Source organism: Tursiops truncatus, chromosome 3 (assembly GCF_011762595.2).
Source record: "Tursiops truncatus isolate mTurTru1 chromosome 3, mTurTru1.mat.Y, whole genome shotgun sequence".
Classification (NCBI taxonomy): Eukaryota; Metazoa; Chordata; class Mammalia; order Artiodactyla; family Delphinidae; genus Tursiops; species Tursiops truncatus.
The window spans coordinates 170,618,135-170,636,578 of record NC_047036.1 but is presented as its reverse complement, the minus strand read 5'-3'; the positions used below and the strand labels follow the sequence as shown (position 1 = coordinate 170,636,578).

The window sequence follows — 18,444 nt, the reverse complement described above, 5'->3', positions numbered from 1 at the left end:
CCCAAACTCCACCCCGAGGGAAGGCGGCGCGGATAAAGGCTCGGGGGCCGCCCGCTCGGCCCCAGACCGGCTCCGCCACCGCGCACTCAGCCTGGACGTGGGTACACTCAGGACAGTTGGGACTTCGGACTTGCCTCTCCCGGTGAGTGGGGGGCGGGACCTCGCGGGCCGAGGAAGGGGGTTCTCACTCTAGGCTCTTGAGGGTGTCCCACTTTTCTTTGTTCTTTGAGCAGGCAGTGTTCAAAGGTGTCTCCAGCCCTGGGAAGCCCCCCGGGACGTGGAGTGGGAGGCACTCGGCGCAGCCAGCACAGCCCGGGAGGGACCTCTGCCCCCGCCCCGCCCCCCGGGCACTCCCCCTCCCCGAGAGTGACCTTGAGCTAGTTGCCGTTCCGGCCTCAGTTTCCCCGAATGTGAGGCCCCAGTCTCCTGACTTGGAGGCTTCATACCCCTAGCGAGGCTCCCACAACGCCCGCAGTCCCGTCGGACTGCCCCCGTCCCTGGAGGCCTCGGCGACCCCTCCCCGGGTCTCCGGGCAGCGCTCCCAGGTGGGGCCGGCAGAGGGCGCGCCGGCGCTGCTGACTCACCGCAGCCCCGAGCGGCGCGCGCGGGCGCAGCCGGGGACGCCGCGTCACGTCACGGCTCGGGCGGGCGCGAGTCGGGAAGCGGGCCCGGCCCGGCGGGACGGGGGTGGGACGCGAGGTGGCACCGGCGCGGGAGGGCCTCTCCGGCACCGGCCACGTCACCACGGCACCGGCCACGGGGGTGCAGGCCCCGCCCGCAGCTCCACCCCTTGCCGGGGCTTCACGCCTCACGGGTGGGGGGCACCCCGGACCGACCCTCCCGCGAGCGCCCCAGCCTGGGCTCGGCCACGAGGCGCGGGGACAGCGTCCAGCTTCCGCTAGCGGCGGCTTCCCGGATCGGCGCTTAGGGAAGGCCCCGGCTTCCTGCTCCTTCGGCGCGCAGCCACTGCCCTCCCCCACGGCGCGCCGCCCCAAGCCTGGGTCCCGCGCCCCCCGGGCCGGGCCGCCCGCCCTTTGTTGCGGGCCCGGGCCTTATGAATGGCCGCGGCGGGGCGGGGGTGCGGAGGCGGGCCAGAGCGGCGCCGGCCCCGCCCCTGCCGCGCTCCGCTTGGCCAACGGGACAGGGGCGGAGCGAGGGGTGGGCCCGCGCGGCCACGTGGGGCGGTGCCGCGGGGGCTCCCATTGGCCGGCCCGTGTGGCCGACTGGGCGTTCAGCACGCGCTGATTGGTCGGCGCGGGCCGGCGGAGTAAGTAGTGAATGGGAGGGGGCGGAGGCCCCGCCCTTCGGGACGTTGATACATTATAACTTTTTTTTCTTGTTACTTTCACCCCCAGATCCTCCGGCGGCGACGGCGGCGGCGGCTGTTGCTAAGGGAGGGGACGCGCGGGGAAGCTCGGCCCGAGCGGCAGACGGCCCTGAGCGCGGCCGGCTGAGTGGCGCCCCCTCCTCCGGGACCCTTTCCCGCGCCCGCCGCCCTTGAAAGGAGCTGAGAGTGTAGTCCCCACCCAGGAAGGTGCCCCGACGAGCCGACGCGACTCCGGAGCGCCACTCGGATTTTTGATTCTTGATTCGCCTTCCGCTCCTGGGACCTTCTCGAAGGGAAAGCGCGCTGCCCCCCGCCCTCAGGGGCCCCGAGGACCCCTGTTTGGGGAGCCCCCCCGCCCTGCCCGGAGGCGCGGCAAGAATTGGCGGCGCCCCGCGGACTCCAGCCCCCCAGCGCGGGCCGGGGATGGAGCCGCAGCCCGGCGGCGCCCGGAGCTGCCGGCGCGGTGCCCCCGGCGGTGCCTGCGAGCTGGGCCCGGCGGCCGAGACGGCGCCCATGAGCCTGGCCATCCACAGCACGACGGGCACCCGCTACGAGCTGTCGGTGCCCCCCGACGAGACGGTGGAGGGGCTGCGCAAGAGGCTGTCCCAACGTCTCAAAGTGCCCAAGGAGCGCCTGGCGCTGCTCCACAAAGACACGTAGGTACCGCGCGCCCCCAGCCCCCGCGCCCCCCGGGCCCGCCGCCCCCTCTGGCCCCGGCCCCGGGGCGGGAACAAAGAGCGCGCCGCTCGGGGAAGGAAGGGGGCGGCCAGACGGGGGGCGGGGGCGCGCCGCGCGCTCTCGGGCGCCCTCTGCTCGGCCCTGCCAGTCTTGGCCCCCTCCCCCGCCCGGGGTCGCTGCACAAAGGCGGCTGCGAGGGCGCCTCGGGTCGGGCTTAGGCGGCGTCCCCCACCGGAAGGCAGGAGTACGGGGCGGCGCGGGGGTCACAGCTACGGGGGTGGGGGGCGCGGCGGCTGCCTCCTCTGCCTGCGACCCGCCGGCTTCCGCATCTGCTCGGCGGCCCCCTCTGCGTCTGGCTGCCTCTCCCCCCACTTGCGTCTCTCTGCCCCCCTTTGTTCTCGCCACCAAGCCCTTCCCGCAGTCTCCCCCTCCTCCCCCGCCATTTAAATCGCCTCCAAGCCGGGAGCCCTCCCTCCGCGGGCCTCTGGGGACACGCAGTGTCCATCCCCAGCGGAGGGGCCCCGGTGGGGGAGGGGCGGGAGGGGGAGGGTCTCCTTTGTCTGAGCGGCGGCCGCGGCGGCGGCCTGCGCCAAGGAGGGAGGGAGGGAGGAGGGGAGGCCCGCCCGGCGAAGCCCGGAAAGGCTAAGCGCTTGGCCCGCAGGGACAGCCCAGGCCCCGGTGGTTGAATTACAGGGGGGCGGCCCCAGGGTTGGGGGAGGGTGCCAAGGGACTCGCTGGGCCTAGATGGTGAAAACGTGCCTCGCTGAGGCGCAGAGGGAGTGCCCCCAGTCCAGAGTTGGGGTTCCTTGGAAGAAGGGATCTGCACCGTCAGCAGGGGCTCCCAGGGTCTGACCTCAACCACGCACACACTCAGGTTTCTGGATCTGGAGACCAGGAAGGGGTGGGGGTGATGGACGTCTGTCTCTACCTCACGAGCCCAGCCCTCCCCCGCGGACTCCGCTTCCGAGCCCCTGCCTTGTCTCGGTGTAGCCTCACCCTCTTCCTTCCTCCCCACTCAGCCGGCTCAGTTCGGGGAAGCTGCAGGAGCTCGGCGTGGGGGATGGCAGCAAGCTGACGCTCGTGCCCACCGTGGAGGCGGGCCTCATGGTAAATGGCTGGGGCGGTGCGCCTCGAGGCCCCGCACTGACAGGCAGCCCCCTCCCCTGCGAGCGCAGTCCCCTCCCCTGCCAGCACAGTCCCCATCACACACTGGACCCCTTCCCCTCCGGGCCACCCACCCCACCCATCAAGCGGGGCCCTCCCAACCCCGGTGCTCGGGTGCGCCCTCAGGGTCTCTTCTTCCTCTCTCTGTAGTCTCAGGCCTCCAGGCCAGAACAGTCTGTGATGCAGGCCCTCGAGAGCTTGACTGAGACCCAGGTAAGACCCGCGCCGGCCCCCTCCTGGCTCTTGGGGGCAGCAGGCCCAGTGCCCGGCCACTCTGGAGGGCCTGGGGGTTGTTTGTGCCCCCAGCAGGCCTGTGAGGAGGGGAGGGGACGCGCCGCTCCGCCTTCGTGCCAGCTTGGCCTGGTCACCCAGCTTCCTATTCCTCCTCCCCGCCCCCCCAGCACTCACCATCTGACCTTGAGAGCCTTCTCTCCCACGGTGGCCGCCATGGGGGAGGGGGCCTAGCTTTCACAAGCCTGCCTGCGGGGTGACCTTGGCCCATGCTCCCACACCACCGGGCCTGCGTCCCCAGCCTCACCAGCCGTGCCGAGGCACTCTCCCCCCTGCCCCACTGTGGTTTCCCCAGAGCGACCTTTTTAACATTTCTGATGGGGGGGGGAGGGATGGGACTGGGTGATACTCTTTCCGCCTTTCGTGACCCCATTGCGAGGGGTGGGGAGTCACCCCTCCCCCTCCTCCCTCTACCCTTTGTTCTCTGCCCCAAAAGGGGGAGGGGGCAGGGGCGCGCAGCCCCTGGGGCCAGCACAGACCAGACAGGATGTTAGGGAAATATTTAGTAAGTGCCGGGAGGGCGACGAGGAGGAAGGCTGGGGCTGGCCCACACTGGGTTCCCGGTTTTGTTGCAGGTTTTTTCTTTCCTCCTCCTTTCCTCATTTTTCTGGCAGCAGGGCCCTCCTCCCAGGAGGGTGACACAGGCCTCAGCTATCTGCCCGCTGCCAGGGTGGGGGTGGCAGGTCCCCGGCCTCAGGAACCTGCTCAGCGGCTTCCCTTCCTCCTGCCCTGAGGCCCTTGCCCCCTCCCGGCGTTTAGCATCCTGCCCTCACCAGCCAGCTGGCGCGGAGGAGGGGGGGGGACCCAGGAGCTGGGTGGTCTGCCGTCAGGAGGAGCAGTGGGGTGGGGGGAGAGCCAGGGTCCCTGGAGTCGGGTGGGGCTAGCGTGTGCTTTCCTGGGGCAGATGTGAACTGAGCTCCCTGCTCCTGGGGGGGCTGTGGTTGGCAGGGGGCCCCTGGGCGTGTTTGGTTCACATCCGCTGCAGGGTGTCTACGTCAGGAGGGAGATGGGAGGCTCTGGGCGGAGTGACTGGGCTCCCAGAGCTGCTTCTCCGCCTGGCACCGAGTCATGCCTGCCCGTTCACCCTCCCCTGGGAGGAAGTTGCAGGGTGGAGTGTGGGGGGGGACACCCCAGCTGCTCTTGGGAAGCCACCCCAGGCCCTTCCTGCAAAGGGCATCTCTGGGGCTGGGGAGGGCGTGTGCACAGGGACTGCGGGGTGGGGGCTGCGCTCGGCCCGCCTCCTTTGCCTTCTCCCCATGGCCCCCAAGCAGGGAAGGTTACGCCAGCCACTGCCAGCAGGGAGGGGGTGGTTCTGAGTCATCGCGGCCTGTGTCACTTCTCAGAAACCTCCGCCCCATCCCTGCCCGGGGAGAGCACGGCACTGGCCGGGCCCCAGAGGAGGGGTCCAGTGCAGATGGGGGTGGTATGCACCCCTCGCCCGCTGCGAAGGGGCTGCCAGACTGAAGGTTCATGTTTGAATGGGCTGTGTTGAAGCCCTGGGAAACTCGGGCCCCAGGGAACTGGTCAGGGTCCCCCCAGCGCCCGCAGAGGCAACGCCTCCCCCTCAGCCTCGGCCCCGCCCAGGACAGATAAATATTTATCTTGAGAAAGCAAAGGTTAGGACAAGAATTTGTCCAGGAATTTCGCCCACTCGCTGTTCCAGTGGCTTAGCTGGGAGGGGGCCTGAGCTAGGCCCCTGCAGTGTTCACAGGCGAGAGAGGGTGGGGTAGAGGTGTGAGGTGAGGGTTCTTTGAGAACAGTGATTGCTGGCTGGGCCCCGCCCCCTCTGGCCTCGGTTTCCCCTTGAAAGAACCAAGCTGGCCAGGGCGGGCCAGGCCCCCGTCTCACCCGCCTCTGTCCCCCCACAGCCCCCAGCGGCGCCCAGCCCGGGCCGGGCTGGCGGAGGCAGCTTCCGGAAATACCGATTCATTTTATTTAAGCATCCGTGGCACCGACAGGGACCCCAGAGCCCAGAGAGGGGCGGCGAGAGGCCCCAGGTCACGCAGCGCGGGGGGCCGGGCCGGGCCGGGCTGGGGGCACCACAGGCTGGAGCCCTGGGCTGACGGGCCGCTCTCTGCAGGTCAGTGACTTCTTGTCCGGCCGCTCGCCGCTGACTCTGGCGCTGCGCGTGGGTGACCATATGATGTTCGTCCAGCTGCAGCTCGCAGCCCAGCACGCCCCACTGCAGCACCGCCACGTGTTGGCTGCCGCCGCTGCTGCCGCCCGTGGAGACCCCAGCGTGACCACCACCCCTGTGTCCTCTCCCTGCCGGCCAGTGTCCAGTGCCACCCGCGTCCCCCCAGTGCCCACTGGCCCTGCGCCCACGTCCTCCCCTGTCACGGCCGGCTCCTTCCGCTCCCACTCGGCCTCTGCCACCTGCCCCGAGGTGAGTCTGGGGGAGGACGTGGTGGGAGAACGTCAGAGCCCTGGATACGTCTTTTGTATCAAGGGCCGTCCCCAGACCCTGGGCTGGTGTTGGTCTGGTGGGTGATCCCCTGACCCTGAACCCCAAAGCTCATGTGCCTCCCTCCCCCATCAGCAGATGGACTGCTCCCCCACCGCCAGCACCGGTGCCAGCCCCACGTCCCCCGCCGGGGGCAGCCCCACGTCCCGCTCCCGCAAACCTGGCGCAGTCATCGAGAGCTTCGTGAACCACGCCCCGGGGGTCTTCTCAGGGACCTTCTCTGGTAGGTGTCATGGCGTGCCCTGCGAGCAGTCACGTGAACCCACGCCAGGCATGGGACACACTCCCCGGGATCCCCACGCGTGTGCCCGGCCATACAGCAAGCCACGTGTCCTCATGGGTGGGTGCGAGCGCCCGTGTCACCCAGGGTTCCGCCTGCACATGTGAGACCCGGGCACTGCCGAGGCCTCACGTCCACCACTGGGGTCCTCATCCACACCCCTTCCCGCAGGTACGCTGCACCCCAACTGCCAGGACAGCAGCGGGCGGCCGAGGCGGGACATCGGCACCATCCTGCAGATCCTCAACGACCTCCTGAGTGCCACGCGGCACTACCAGGGCATGCCCCCATCGCTGACCCAGCTGCGGTGCCACGCCCAGTGTGCCCCGGACCTCGCCCCCAAAACTACCTCCTGCGAGAAGCTGGCGGCTGCGACCCCGGCCTCCCTGAGCCAGGCCCGCCTGTGCAAGCCCCCGGGTGAGTGTCCACCCCCACCCCACCCCGTCCTGGGTCTCTTAAGGCCCCTCTGTGCGCCTCTCAGAGCAGCTGAGCCGCTGGTGGCGGGGAGGGGGCCGCCAGCTGCCACTCGCCCTGCTTTGCAGGCGCGTGTAGAGAAGGGAGTGTGTGTGCTGGGGGCACACAGCATCTTTGTGCCCTCCCCGGGGGGGGAGTCCATCCTCACTTCCTCCTCGCCCCCCTCGGGCACCTTCTCCAGATGGTGCGTGGGGCCTCTGTGAATGGGCCAGTCAGGCTGAGGAGGGGGTTAGCTTCCCCCTCCCGCTCAAGGGCGGCCTCCGCCGCCCCACCACCACAGCCATCTCGTTATTCCGGATGCCTCCGGAGTCCTGTAGAACCGTGATGTGGGCCCCCAGGCCCGGTCTCAAAGGGGAAACCAGGGCACAGCCTGAGTCCTACCTTGGGTCACAGAAATAGCCTAAAGGGTTCAAGCTCCAGCTCATTTTTATGCCAGCCGTGTCCCCAGTGCCCGGCTCAGGCCAGCCCCTGCCCTCATGGAGCTCACAGCCTGCTGTTCAGCAGACGTGGAATTAATGACCTAAAGGTCCAGCAGACCCTCTTGACCCACTCACTCGCTGGCGGGAGCGTCCACAAGAGCTGGATCGGGCCTGATGCCCATCTGCTGGGGGTCCTCGCGTTTGGTTGGGGGTCTGGCCTCCAAGGGTCGCTCAGGGTCATGGTCACTGCCGCCTCTGCAGGGGACCGGCTGCGGCAGACAGAAAACCGAGCCACCCGCTGTAAGGTGGAGCGCCTGCAGCTGCTGCTCCAGCAGAAACGGCTCCGCAGAAAGGCCCGGCGCGATGCCCGGGGCCCCTACCACTGGCCGCCCAGCCGCAAGGCCGGCCGCAGCGACAGCACCGGCGGCGGGGGAGGCGGCGGCCCCAGTGAGGCAGCTGGCTTGGGCCTTGACTTCGAGGACGCCGTCTGGAAGCCAGAAGTGAACCCCGACATCAAGTCAGAGTTCGTGGTGGCCTAGGAACCCTGTCCCTCGCCCAGGGTGGCCTGTGAGCGTGGCCCCACGCGGGAGGGCCAGCGGCCGGCTGGTGCAGTGGGGCGCTTCCCCCTCCCGGTTATGCGGCCTTTTTTTTTTTTTTTTTTGAAATTTCACTTCCTACCGTGGTTTTCCGAACTCTCCATGGACTTGGGTTCCTGCCTCCTCGGTTTGGCTCACACTGCCCGCCCCTCCCTCCATCTCCCATCCTCATCCCCGACCTGGCCGGGTCCCTCCCGCCCACCTTCCCAAGCTCCAAATATGTAGCAGTCTTTCCAGATGGTTGAGAGCGGAGACAAGGAAGCCGCCCCCCACTTCCGTTCTGCCGCCCTCCCCACCCTTTTCAGGTTGAAGTCAAAAATGTAGATGCCTCATTATGCACTTTACAGACAGGGGAGGGGGCCGCGGAGAGGAGAGGCCCCCACCACAAACCCTGGCCCTAAAACAACTCGGCAGGTGCGACCTTGACCACCAGGGACTGTTTCTCTTCCACATCCGTACTCTTTTCTCTTCCTGGTCTCTCCTTTTCCATTTTTCTTTTTCCTGGGAAAGAAAAGAAAAGCCGTTTCAGGGGAGAGGCTGGCCAGAGCCTGCCTTTCGGTGTGGGCTGGGGTGCGTGGGGGGGGACCCTTTCCTGCCAGGAAAGGAGAGGGAGGGAGGGGTGGTGCCCGCCGCCAGCCTGCACCCCGTCCACGCACTGTGGGACTTCCTTCAGCGCTACCCCACCGCCCCACCCCGTTTTTCTGAGCTTGGGGTATTTATAGACTATTAATTTTCTGACTGAGCCAATAGTGGTTGGGAATCTCTTGAAAAATACGGAGAGCAATGGCTGGGGGGGCGGGCTTGACGCCCCCAGCCCTCCTTCCCCACCCAACCTGAGGGATCTGGGCCTGTGGACTGTGTCTGGGGGCCCTCCGGCAGCTGGGAGGGGAGGGGAGGGGGTGCTGAGCTGTGAAACCCCAGGAGGGGCAACGCTGTGTAGCATTAACCCCCTTGGGGGGGGTTCGCTGCTGGTCTAATTTGGACCCTCCCCACTCATGCCCATGCCCCAGGGGCATCCCCCAGGGCAGAGGGACAGACCTCTCCCCCCTTACTGGGGCCATTTCAGTGGGGTGGAGGGTTTTTTTCATTCACTTTTATTTTTTACTGATAAAGGAGATGTTTGGGCCCTGCCCCCCCACCTGTCAGTCTCGTCCTGGCCCCGCCCCTCTGTGCTGCGCAACACCCCTCGCCCTCTGCCTGCCCCTCCCTCCTAGATGAACCCCAGGTCCTCACCCTGCCCCCGATTATGTGTTTAAAGTTAATGGTTTCAGATGTGAACATCTTGTGTTAACTGTAGCTCTGTACATTTTTTGTGGGGGGGGGTGGGCAGGGAGGGGTCAGAGGGTAGGGGTCAAGGATCTTTGTTTTTGTTTTCGTTTTTCCAAAAAAAAAGAAAAAAGAAAAAAAGGGGCGGGTTTGTTTTTGAAGCGCTGTCTTGGATATCTATTTAATGTGTGTTCTGATGGGGTTTTTTTTTTAACTATTTTTAAATAACGTCTGTGCCTCCGCTGGTCTGAGAGTGGAGGCCCCAGGCAGGAACCGCCCACCCCTCTCTGCCCTCTCCAGGGCCCCCCCCAAGAAAGCATTACCCACCCTCGGGGGGTCGGGCTGTGGGGTGTCCCAGCACCTTGCGGGAGTTTCCTGTATGAAAACATGAAATTGGAAAAGAAAACAGCCTCCACAAACACCGTGATTTCAAGGAATAAACAAAATGAAACGAGTGAACCTCCGGCCTGCTCATCTCGGGGGGCGGGGTGGTCTTGGATGTCACAGAGTGGGCTGAGTACGGTAGGGGGTGATCTGTCTCAGGAGGGTCGGGTTGGATGCTGGGGTAGCCCGCCACCCCAGGGAGTGGGAGGTGGAACGTGCTCCCAGGGCGCCCAGCGGGGGGAGGGGCGCGTCCCGGAACAGTTCCCACGCCCCCTCCCCGCTTTGGGGTGAGGGTGGGCAGGAAGCCGCCTGGCGGGGGAGGGAGGGCCGGCCACTTCCCGGTACCCAAGGCCGGAAGTCCTGCAGGGTGTGGGCATGGGGCTGCCAGCCTGCGTGCCCTGGGTGGGGCCTCTCCGTTCTAGGCTCTAAAGTGGGCTGCAGGGGGCTTCCCTGGTAGCGCAGTGGTTGAGAGTCCGCCTGCCGATGCAGGGGACACGGGTTCGTGCCCCGGTCCGGGAAGATCCCACATGCCGCGGAGCGGCTGGGCCCGTGAGCCATGGCCGCTGAGCCTGCGCGTCCGGAGCCTGTGCTCCGCAACGGGAGAGGCCACAACAGTGAGAGGCCCGCGTACCGCAAAGATAAATAAATAATAAAGTGGGCTGCAGGCGAGCCCAGGGACTCAGTCTCCAGGGAGACCTGGCTGCAGGCTCTGCGCCACGGTTTCCCCAGCCCCAGAAACGGGGAAGCAGCTCCACCTGCCCGCCCACGCGTGGGGGGCCCAGCCTGAGGAACCCTGACCCGAGCCCCCCCCGGGGTATGGCGCCAGGCCTCCAGAGCACCCCCTCTCCCTCCCACCGTCAAGCCAGGGCCTGGGGCTGGCGCTCGAGGCCTCCCGGTTTGGCTCCACCCCAGCCCTGCGTGGACTCCCTTCGGCCTGCCCGGCCTTGCATTCCAGCGCTCCCCATCCCTGACCATCGGGATTAAGCCTCCGGGCCGTGCCCTACCCAGGAACACCCCTAGCCAGCGCCCCTGCTTTGCCTGGGAACTTCCCCTGTCTGCAACTCCCACCCCTGCCCATCTGGAGCTCCCTGAGGGCCGGGCCAGGTGGCGAGTCCCACCTTCATCCACTTTGGGGCTGGGCAAAGACACACAATCACAACACTGAAGGTCATTTCACATGTATTTCCTCACTTAACGCAGCCACCTAAGAGAACTAATTACCCTCCCATTTGGTAGATGAGAAAACCGAGGCCCGAAGAGAAATACCGTTTGCTCCAGAGCACTGGGGTGATTGTTACGTTAGCGACCACCATCCCCGGGCTGATTTCTTATAGCCCAAGACCCTGCCCTCCCAAGCCTCAGTTCTAGGAGTCCCGCCCATGGGGAACGGAAACAGGTGCAATCCCAGGAGTGTCCTGGGAGCAGCTTGCTAAGGCCTTTCTGTCCCTCCTGCCACCCTGTCACCCCCAAATCATCGCACGCCCACGCCAGGAAGGTAGGATACTCAGGTCAGGCTGATCCCTTCAGACCTTCAGGTCAAACGTACCCGCGGGCCCGGAGGACCGCAGGGTGGAAGTGTGGGTGGGACAGCTCAGGTCGAGCCCCCTGCCCACGCAGCCGGGTCCCCGGAGGTCAGGGCTGTGACCCAGGTGGCCGCTACAGGGCTGGGTGGGAGATGCGGAAGGAGGGAGTAGATGGCGGCACCCGCTGAATCACGGGGGCTGTGTCTGCATGCTGCAGAGCAGGGGGCACTTGGTCTACTGCCGGGGAACTCACTCCACAGGGCGCTGCCTGGCGCCCAGCCCTGGGGTCCGAGGGTCACAGCCCTGCCCGGGAGTCCTAGAAGAACTCCACCCTGGTTGGGTGCTGCGGCCATTAGCCCCTTCCCACTGCGCGAGCCTGTAACGCACACACCTGAGGCGGGGGCTGAGTGGAGAGGTGCCCAGCCAAGGGGTGCAGCGACCGGAAAGGCAGCACGCCAGGCCACGTGGGCGTGGGCAGCACGGAAAGGTAAACCGAGGCCCAGAGTAGGCAGGGGCCGCGGAATCACAGGGGGCGGGGACAGCCCTGCACCGCCCCCTCCCCCCATTGAGGAAAAAGTTGAATGGGAGGGGGCGGCCCCCGGAAGCCCGCAGGGATGGAAACGCGGCTTCCATGGCAACGCGCCGCGAACCGGGCCTGACGTCACCGTGGGGAGGGCGCCCCGCCCGCCCCCGTCCTCGCGTCGGGCGGCCCAGGCCCCGCCCACTTCTGGGACGCCTCATTGGTGGCCACGTCGTTCGCTCTTCCGCACGCACCAATAGCTGCGCGGGGTTGCCGCCCGGAGGTGGGACTGCGGCGTGGCCCGGCTGAGTGCGCAGGCGCGGCGCGGCGCGGAGGCGTGCGGCCGTCCTCAGTTTGGAGGCGGGATGCGCGCCAAGGGGTCTGACGCCTGCGGCAGCTCCGGGACGGAAGAGGGGGCGTACCCGGGGGCGCCGCACGTGCACCCCCCCATTCTCAGCCGGGCCATTGCCTGTTGACCCCTCCTCACGACCCCGTGTGCGCGAGCCCCGGGCTGGGGGGAGCGCAGGGCGAGGAGCGGGAGGAGGGCACTTGGATTGAGGCCCTGCCAAAGGAATAGGACTTTGCCAAGGATAGGAAGAGGGAACTGGTGCCCCAGGTGGGGGGCATGGCGTGTGCAAATGTCTGAAGACGTGAAAGCGGGTGCATTTGGGGAACAATTGGGAAGTCCATTTGGGGTCCTAAACCAAAAGGCGAAGGCAAGGACTCGAAAGGGGTGATTCCTCAAGTCTGGTTTGGGGGGGGATGAGATGGGAACCCCAGGGAGGAGGGGCGGGTGGAGAGGGCAAAGGCCAGAACACCCCAGGAGCTTTCTGAACGCTGTGCTTGGGCTTCGGAGAGGCCTGGGAAGGGACCGATGGGGCATTGTCTGAACGTGGCCTCTGGTTCACAGTGAGGTGGTTGGCAGGGGGGCTGCAGGGAGCTCGGAGATTTGGGGGAGGGGAGCAGTTGGAGACGCCTCTGTGCACCTGGAAGCCTACAAGCCAGGAGCCGGGACAGTTGGGGGCCCGGGGGGGCTTATGGCGGCAGGAAGTCCTCATCGCTGCCTGGCTGAGGCGCAGTTTTGCTGTGGCCAGGAGTCCCCTCTGAAAAGGCAGCAGGCCGCGGTCGGCGTAAACAGGGTCGCCTTTGCCGGGTGGCGAGGATGTGAGCAAACCTTTGGTCCGAGGTTAGCCCCTGGGGCTAGCCGGACGGGCAGAGAGCCCTGAGACTGATGGGGGTTGGAGCTGGCGGTGTGGACAGGTGTGGCTACCAAAGTGTGGAGTCCGGTCGGAGGCCTGGATCCAGGTGCTGGCTTCTGGGATGATGAGGCGGCTGTGGGCGGGCAATAGAAGGTCACTGGGGTCACGTCTTTCTGCTGGAGGCCAGAGTCCCCTGGGGGCGGCCAAATGGGTAATTGGGGCAAGCTGCACGGTTTTGAAATGCCAAAGGACGCGGTGAGGGGTGGCTGGGGAAGAAGGCAGGGAGGAGCCAGGCCCCTAGAAAGATGAGAGGGAGTGGTGCCCCGCTGGGGCCAACTCCGGCACCCCCAGCACCCGGAGGCTGCCCCAGCACAGCCACCCCTACCGCGCCTGGCGGGAACGCCCTCCTTTCCAGGCACCTTGGGAACGGGAGTCGCCGAGCTACGGCCGAGGGTGCTGGGGCCCCACCCACGGCCGCCCAGACCTGGGAGGGCAGAGGACAGGCAGCCGCCGGTGTCACTCGGGATGGGAGAGCGTCCAGCCCGCAGGTGCGGGCGGGGCCGCTGTCACCTGGGGCCCTTCCACGACTGGAGACTGCCCTTCGGAGGGGCCTCTGTCCTTGGCCTGCTGCCTCTGTTCCCCCCACCCACGTGTGCCCCTCTCCCTGCTCCCTCTGAGTTCTCTTTTCCTGTGTCTTTCTGTTTTCCCCTTTCCGCCTTCCTCGATCTCTGGGCCTGTCTGTATTTCTGTCCGGGTCTCCATCTCTCCCTGGAGGTCTCTTCTCTATTTTCCTCCCGTCTCGGTCTCACCGGCTCCTCCTCCTGGCCCCTCCCCCGCTTCCGCCCCCTCTCGGGGGCACCCTCCCTCACCCCCCGCACACATTCCAGCCTCCACCCCCGCCTCGCCGCCCCTCCCTGGGGCCAGCTGCTGCGGCGTTCGGTGCCCGGGATGCTAGGAGTGGGCTTGAGCCGGGGTCAGAGGGCGGGAGCGGGCGGGGGAATGGGGAGGGCACCCCCTAACTCTTCTGGAATGTGGGCGGGGCCGGCCCCACGGGGTCGGGGGGAGGAGGTCGCCCGCCGGCAGGCGGAGCCGGTGGCCCGAGACAGCTGGCTACATCTGCCCTGCACACGGCCCACACCCCAGACGCTATCCATAGGCCTCGCAGAAAATCAACACAAGCCCAGACGCCCACGCAGGGCCTCTTACCGCCACCAGACCCAGACCAACCCGTCTCCCCGTCCCACACACGCGCTGCACACCCTCCGCAGTCAACGGGTACATGCCGATCCCACCTGAGTGACAGGCTCCGGCTCTGCAGCACAAGGACCCCAATGCACACCGCCCCCACACCCCCAAACCCGCCCCAAGCTACACTTTGGGGGCCACAACCTCAATCAACAGTGTGACCCTCAAAACCCACTCTCACCCTGGGCCAAGACCTCGCTGACAAAACCCGCAAAATTGAAGGTCACACCAGGCAGCTCAAACTCAGACCCTCAGAGACGCAGCTCAGCCGAGGCGGCACCCAAACCCGCGGACGCTCCAGCCACAAACACTACCCACGCACCGTGCGCACCTGCAGGCCCAGCCGAGCAGAGCCGGCCACTGGGCTGGGGCAGGTGCAGGGGCCTGTGTGCGCCCACAGAAGAAGTGGGGCTTCCTCCGGCATGGCCGGCGATTCCCTGAGTGTCCTGAGACACGGAGAAAGGAGAGAACAGCAGAGAACTGGGAGCCGCTCCGTGGTGTGTTTTTGTCACCGGCTGCCCTTCCATCACCCGCGCTGATCCCAGGAGATGCTGCTGCTGTGCCCACTTCTCAGATGATGCACCCTAGGCTCAGACAGGAGCCCAGACACCGCCTACCTGCACAGCTGGGCACCGGGCCATCGCTGACACTCCAGGGTGGGATGGTGATCGAAGGCTGGACGAGGTCCATGGGCACCTGTGTCTTCCTGCTTGGGTGTGGGGGCCAGGATGTGGGACTGCTGTGTGCGGCCGCCTGGACACACACAGGTGTCTTCCCTGAGCCTCTGGCAGCTGCCCCAGGGGGGTGTGCTCTCCATGACTGCCACTCCAGTGTTGCCATGGAGATGCCACAGCCCCAGTCAGGGGTGCTTCGGCCCCTCTGTGTGCCTGCAGGGAGCCTGTACGTGGGGCCAAGGTCAAGGGAGCAGACAGGGCATCAGTGGGGGTCAGCTCCTCCCACCCCTGGGGCGGGGCTGTGAACCTCAGCCCTCCCCCCGTCTCGGAAACCCAGGGGGTTGCATCCCCAGCCCCCACCGAGGCAAGCTTTGGGGTTTCCACGAGCACACAGGGGTCTCTGCGCATGCACAGGCCCTGGCGTTTCATACACACCTGACGTATGTCCTCTGCATGAATGCATGTTATTGGTGTGGGCCTCCGGGTGTCCCCCGGGTCCCATTCCACAGCCCGTGTGCCTGCCGTTGATGGGGACTGCGGTCACCAGCAAGGCCGATGCGCTGCCTGGCCTTTGCACTTCTGGGATGGGGGCTGGGGCAGGAGCAGAAGAGTGGCAGCTTCCACATTCCTGGGCCATGAGTCACAGGGAGCTCCACCCAGGTGCCCCCTCCCACGTCCCCCTCCGCCAGGAAGACCCCTCCTAGGAACAGGAGGTAAACTGAGGCCAGGGCGCAGGCAGCTGAATCTCCTGCCAATTCACAGTTGGCAGCCACCTAGGGATCTCAGATGTCCCCACCTACTCATGCAGGTGGGAAACGGGGTGGGTGGGGACGGGGGAGTCAGTTAAAGTTAAACTCTTCCTCCTGGCTTTTGGGCTCCTGTAGCTCTCCTCTGCCCTAGAGACCCCGGCGGCTGCTGACAGTGCGTGGCATGTTCCCACCCCAGGGGCATGAGTCACGCCACCAGCCATGGGCACATATGATCTGTGAGTCCCGGTTCCCCCGCGTCATGCACACGCAGCAGCGCTGTCCCCGGCTGATCCCACATCCTGGTTATGCACATGCTTTGGGGTCCACGCACAACCCCTTGTGTTCTTGCACATAAGGCATGACCATGCAAACATGTTTCCATGTGTGCACACGCACACACACACGTGTGAGTTCTATGCACACACTTCCACAGCCATGTGCACAGGCACACGGCCCCATTTTCATGTTCACACAGGCATGGTCCCCAGAAACCTTGTTTCTCCATCTCTGTACCCACGAGTCCCCTGCCCACGGCACACATGTGCACCACACCTGGCAACGTACACACACATCCAGTCCCCGCTTCCCCCTCCCTGGCTCTGAGCCCCGGGGATCTGGGCCAGGCGGGCGGGCTGGAGTCTCTGCCAGGGCGGTCCACTTCCGCGCCCGCGCCGGGCGGCCTCCAGGTGCACCGTCCCTGCCCCCGCCTGGCCGGCCGGGAGGGGCCGGTAATTACGCGGCCCCAGGGTTCCCCCCCACCACGCGCCTTTCATCCCGTCCACGCCCGACCCGAGCCCAGACGCTCATTACCGCCTCTCGCCCGGTCATTAGCCGGGGTCGGGGGAGGACCCGGCGTCCGGCGGGCCCGACCCGGCGGGGAGGACAGAGGGGGCGGTGCGGGAGCAAGAAGGCCCCGCCCCCGTCTCCGTGGCAACGCCGGCGCAGCCCCGGGGGTGGTCTTCGGCGGGCGCCCGGGGAGGGGCGTCTTGTGAGTGTGCAGACGGGGACCTCCGGCCTAAGCCCCGTCCCGCCGGGCAGGCGGTGAGCACCGCGTGTCCCGGCCGTGAATAGCAGCCTCGCCCCCGCCCGCGGCTATTTTAAGTCCCCTCCTCGCCGACCACCCCCCAGCGCTTGGGCGGAGACTCGAGGGCGGGCCTGAGGGCGGGACGGGAGCCCCTTCCCACGCTGGTGCTCGCGGCCGTCGGCTGGACGGCGGGGCGGGACCGGGAGCCCCCGGCCAGGCTGACAGCGAGGCCGTAGCTCCCCCTTGTGTCCGCGGGGAGAGCGTGGAGTCGCGGCCGAGGGAGCTGGCATCACCTTCCAGGGAGGAAGGTGGTGCCAGCCCCCTGAGACCAGTCCCCCATCTCGCCCCTCACGGGTTCACAAGGTCGTAGGTACACACCGAGTCACAGGGACACGCCGACGTCGGTAGCCGCAGAAACACAGGTGGGCAGACAGGTAACACACCTGAGACGCAAGCACACAGTTCCCACACAATATCCGGTGCAGGCGCACCTGGGGACAGGTATCCATAGGTAAAGGTATGGTATCCATAGATATCCATAGGTAAAGGTCCACACCGTGATGGGAACCCAGGACAGTCGTGGGTACGCATGGAGCCCCGTACCCAGCAACAGGCTCGTAGTAAGTACACGCTTGATAACTGCTGGTGGAATGAATGAATGAACCAGGGAACTTCACAAAACCAGGAGAAGGCAGACTAGGAACCACAGAACAGTGAGGGCGGGGACGGGGGGTGGTGCAAAGAGTGATGAGGGGCCCCGGTGACTGCAAGGACCCCTTCGCCTGGTCTGGGGACAGGAGCTGCCGACCTGACTTTGCTGGGGGAGCAGATTGAGAAGGGAGGGGATTACTCCTGGGCTGGGCATGCCTGGCCCCAGGTCCCCTCCATGGGCCCTGGCGGGAGGGCGAGAGCTGAGTGCTGATTCTCTCTGCTCCTTTTAGTAACCGCCCTGCGTGAGTGGCTGACGGAGCAGCCGGCTGTGGCTGACGGGGAATTGTATGGGGGGGGGGCTGTGGCGTGGGGGGACGAGGTGCGGACATGGCTGCCATGAGTCATGAGCTGCTGCCTGGGGGAAGGGGTCCTGAGCCCGAGGAGGGTGTCCCAGTGGCCTTGTCACAGGAGACAGTGTCCATGCTCTCGTTCCTACTGCGTCAGCTAGACCCACCGAGTCTGGGGCCTGGAGTGGGGATGGAACTTTCCTGGGGTAGGCAGCAAAGCAGGGGTCTCTGTTCTCAAATCGCCCTAACTTTTTTGGCTGTGCCGTGCGGCATTCGGGGTCCTAGTTCTCCAACCAGGGATCGAACCCACGCCCCCTGTATTGGAAGCGCGGAGTCTTAACCACTGTACAGCCAGGGAAGTCCCTCAAATTCCCCCTAACTTTTATGCAGAAGGTATGCCCTTTGAAGACTTTCTGGGGCAGGGGTATAGCTTGGGCCTCTGGTCTGGGCAGGCAGGGGTCTGCACTAGCTTCTTCCACCCATGGAAGGGTCCAGGGCCACAGAAGGTAACATGAGCCAAGGCCTGGGCAGGGGGAAAGGGGTGACCACAAGAGGGGCTCCCAGGAGCAGCCTTGGGGGTGAAGATCTCTGCAAAGCTGGTTCTTCCGATAGCAGAGGTCTCAGGACTCCCAGACAGAAAAAAGATGCAGGGGGAGGAGCCAAGTGGGTTCTGGGTGTGCTGGTGGGCGGCTGGAGCACAGCGGTGAAAGGGAGATGGGGGGCTGAGCTGAATTTTGGGGTGCAGTGGAGACTCAAGAGTTGGGCACAGTGGTGGATTTGAGAGCCCAAGTCGAGGTCAGCCTGAGGTCCAGAGCTGGGATGAAAAAAGTGTCTGGCCAGGTGACTGTGGCGTGTGGGTGCTGCACCAGACTGGGTGAAGTCCGGATTGGGGTGGGAGTTAGGTGTGGTTGCGGCTTGGGATTCGTAGGCAAACTGGGTTGGGTGAAGTTGGGGTGACCCAAAGTTGGGAAGCAGGAAGAATTGGGATCGTGGAGAATATTGGGGTCCACATAAATGGAGTTGCCTCAGTGTTAGGGTTTGGGCGGGCCTTGGGGCGGATCACACGAAGTGGAACGTTGGGGTTCTGAGAGTTCTGGGGTGTCGGTTATGTTGGCAAGTACATAATGACTGATATCGGGGTTCACATGAAGTTGAGGTGTCCGAGAACT

The 18,444-nt window shown here is 66.0% G+C and overlaps 1 protein-coding gene and 1 long non-coding RNA gene across 7 annotated transcripts; one reads left to right on the top strand and one right to left on the bottom strand.

Annotated features, from left to right (window-relative positions):
• The first annotated feature begins 6 nt into the window (after positions 1-6).
• On the top strand, positions 7-9,418 carry MIDN (midnolin). 5 transcript variants are annotated; one of them, XM_033854945.2, is made up of 9 exons: positions 7-142; positions 1,356-1,983; positions 3,025-3,112; positions 3,320-3,382; positions 5,401-5,457; positions 5,541-5,846; positions 6,000-6,147; positions 6,376-6,621; positions 7,359-9,418. In XM_033854945.2, the coding sequence occupies exons 2-9, from the start codon at positions 1,751-1,753 to the stop codon at positions 7,634-7,636; spliced, it is 1,419 nt and encodes a 472-aa protein (XP_033710836.1). In that variant the 5' UTR covers positions 7-142; positions 1,356-1,750; the 3' UTR covers positions 7,637-9,418. The 5 variants fall into 5 exon arrangements, with proteins under 5 accessions (XP_033710836.1, XP_033710835.1, XP_033710834.1 ...); XM_033854944.2 differs by having other exon boundaries at positions 5,329-5,457; positions 6,003-6,147; XM_033854943.2 differs by having other exon boundaries at positions 5,329-5,457.
• LOC117311846 (uncharacterized) lies at positions 8,772-16,585 on the bottom strand. 2 transcript variants are annotated; one of them, XR_004526107.2, is made up of 4 exons: positions 16,064-16,585; positions 14,940-15,095; positions 14,448-14,728; positions 8,772-12,718 (listed from the first exon to the last, which is right to left on the bottom strand). It is a non-coding gene; the product is annotated as an uncharacterized lncRNA (long non-coding RNA). The 2 variants fall into 2 exon arrangements; XR_004526106.2 differs by having other exon boundaries at positions 14,940-16,585.
• Positions 16,586-18,444: the final 1,859 nt, after the last annotated feature.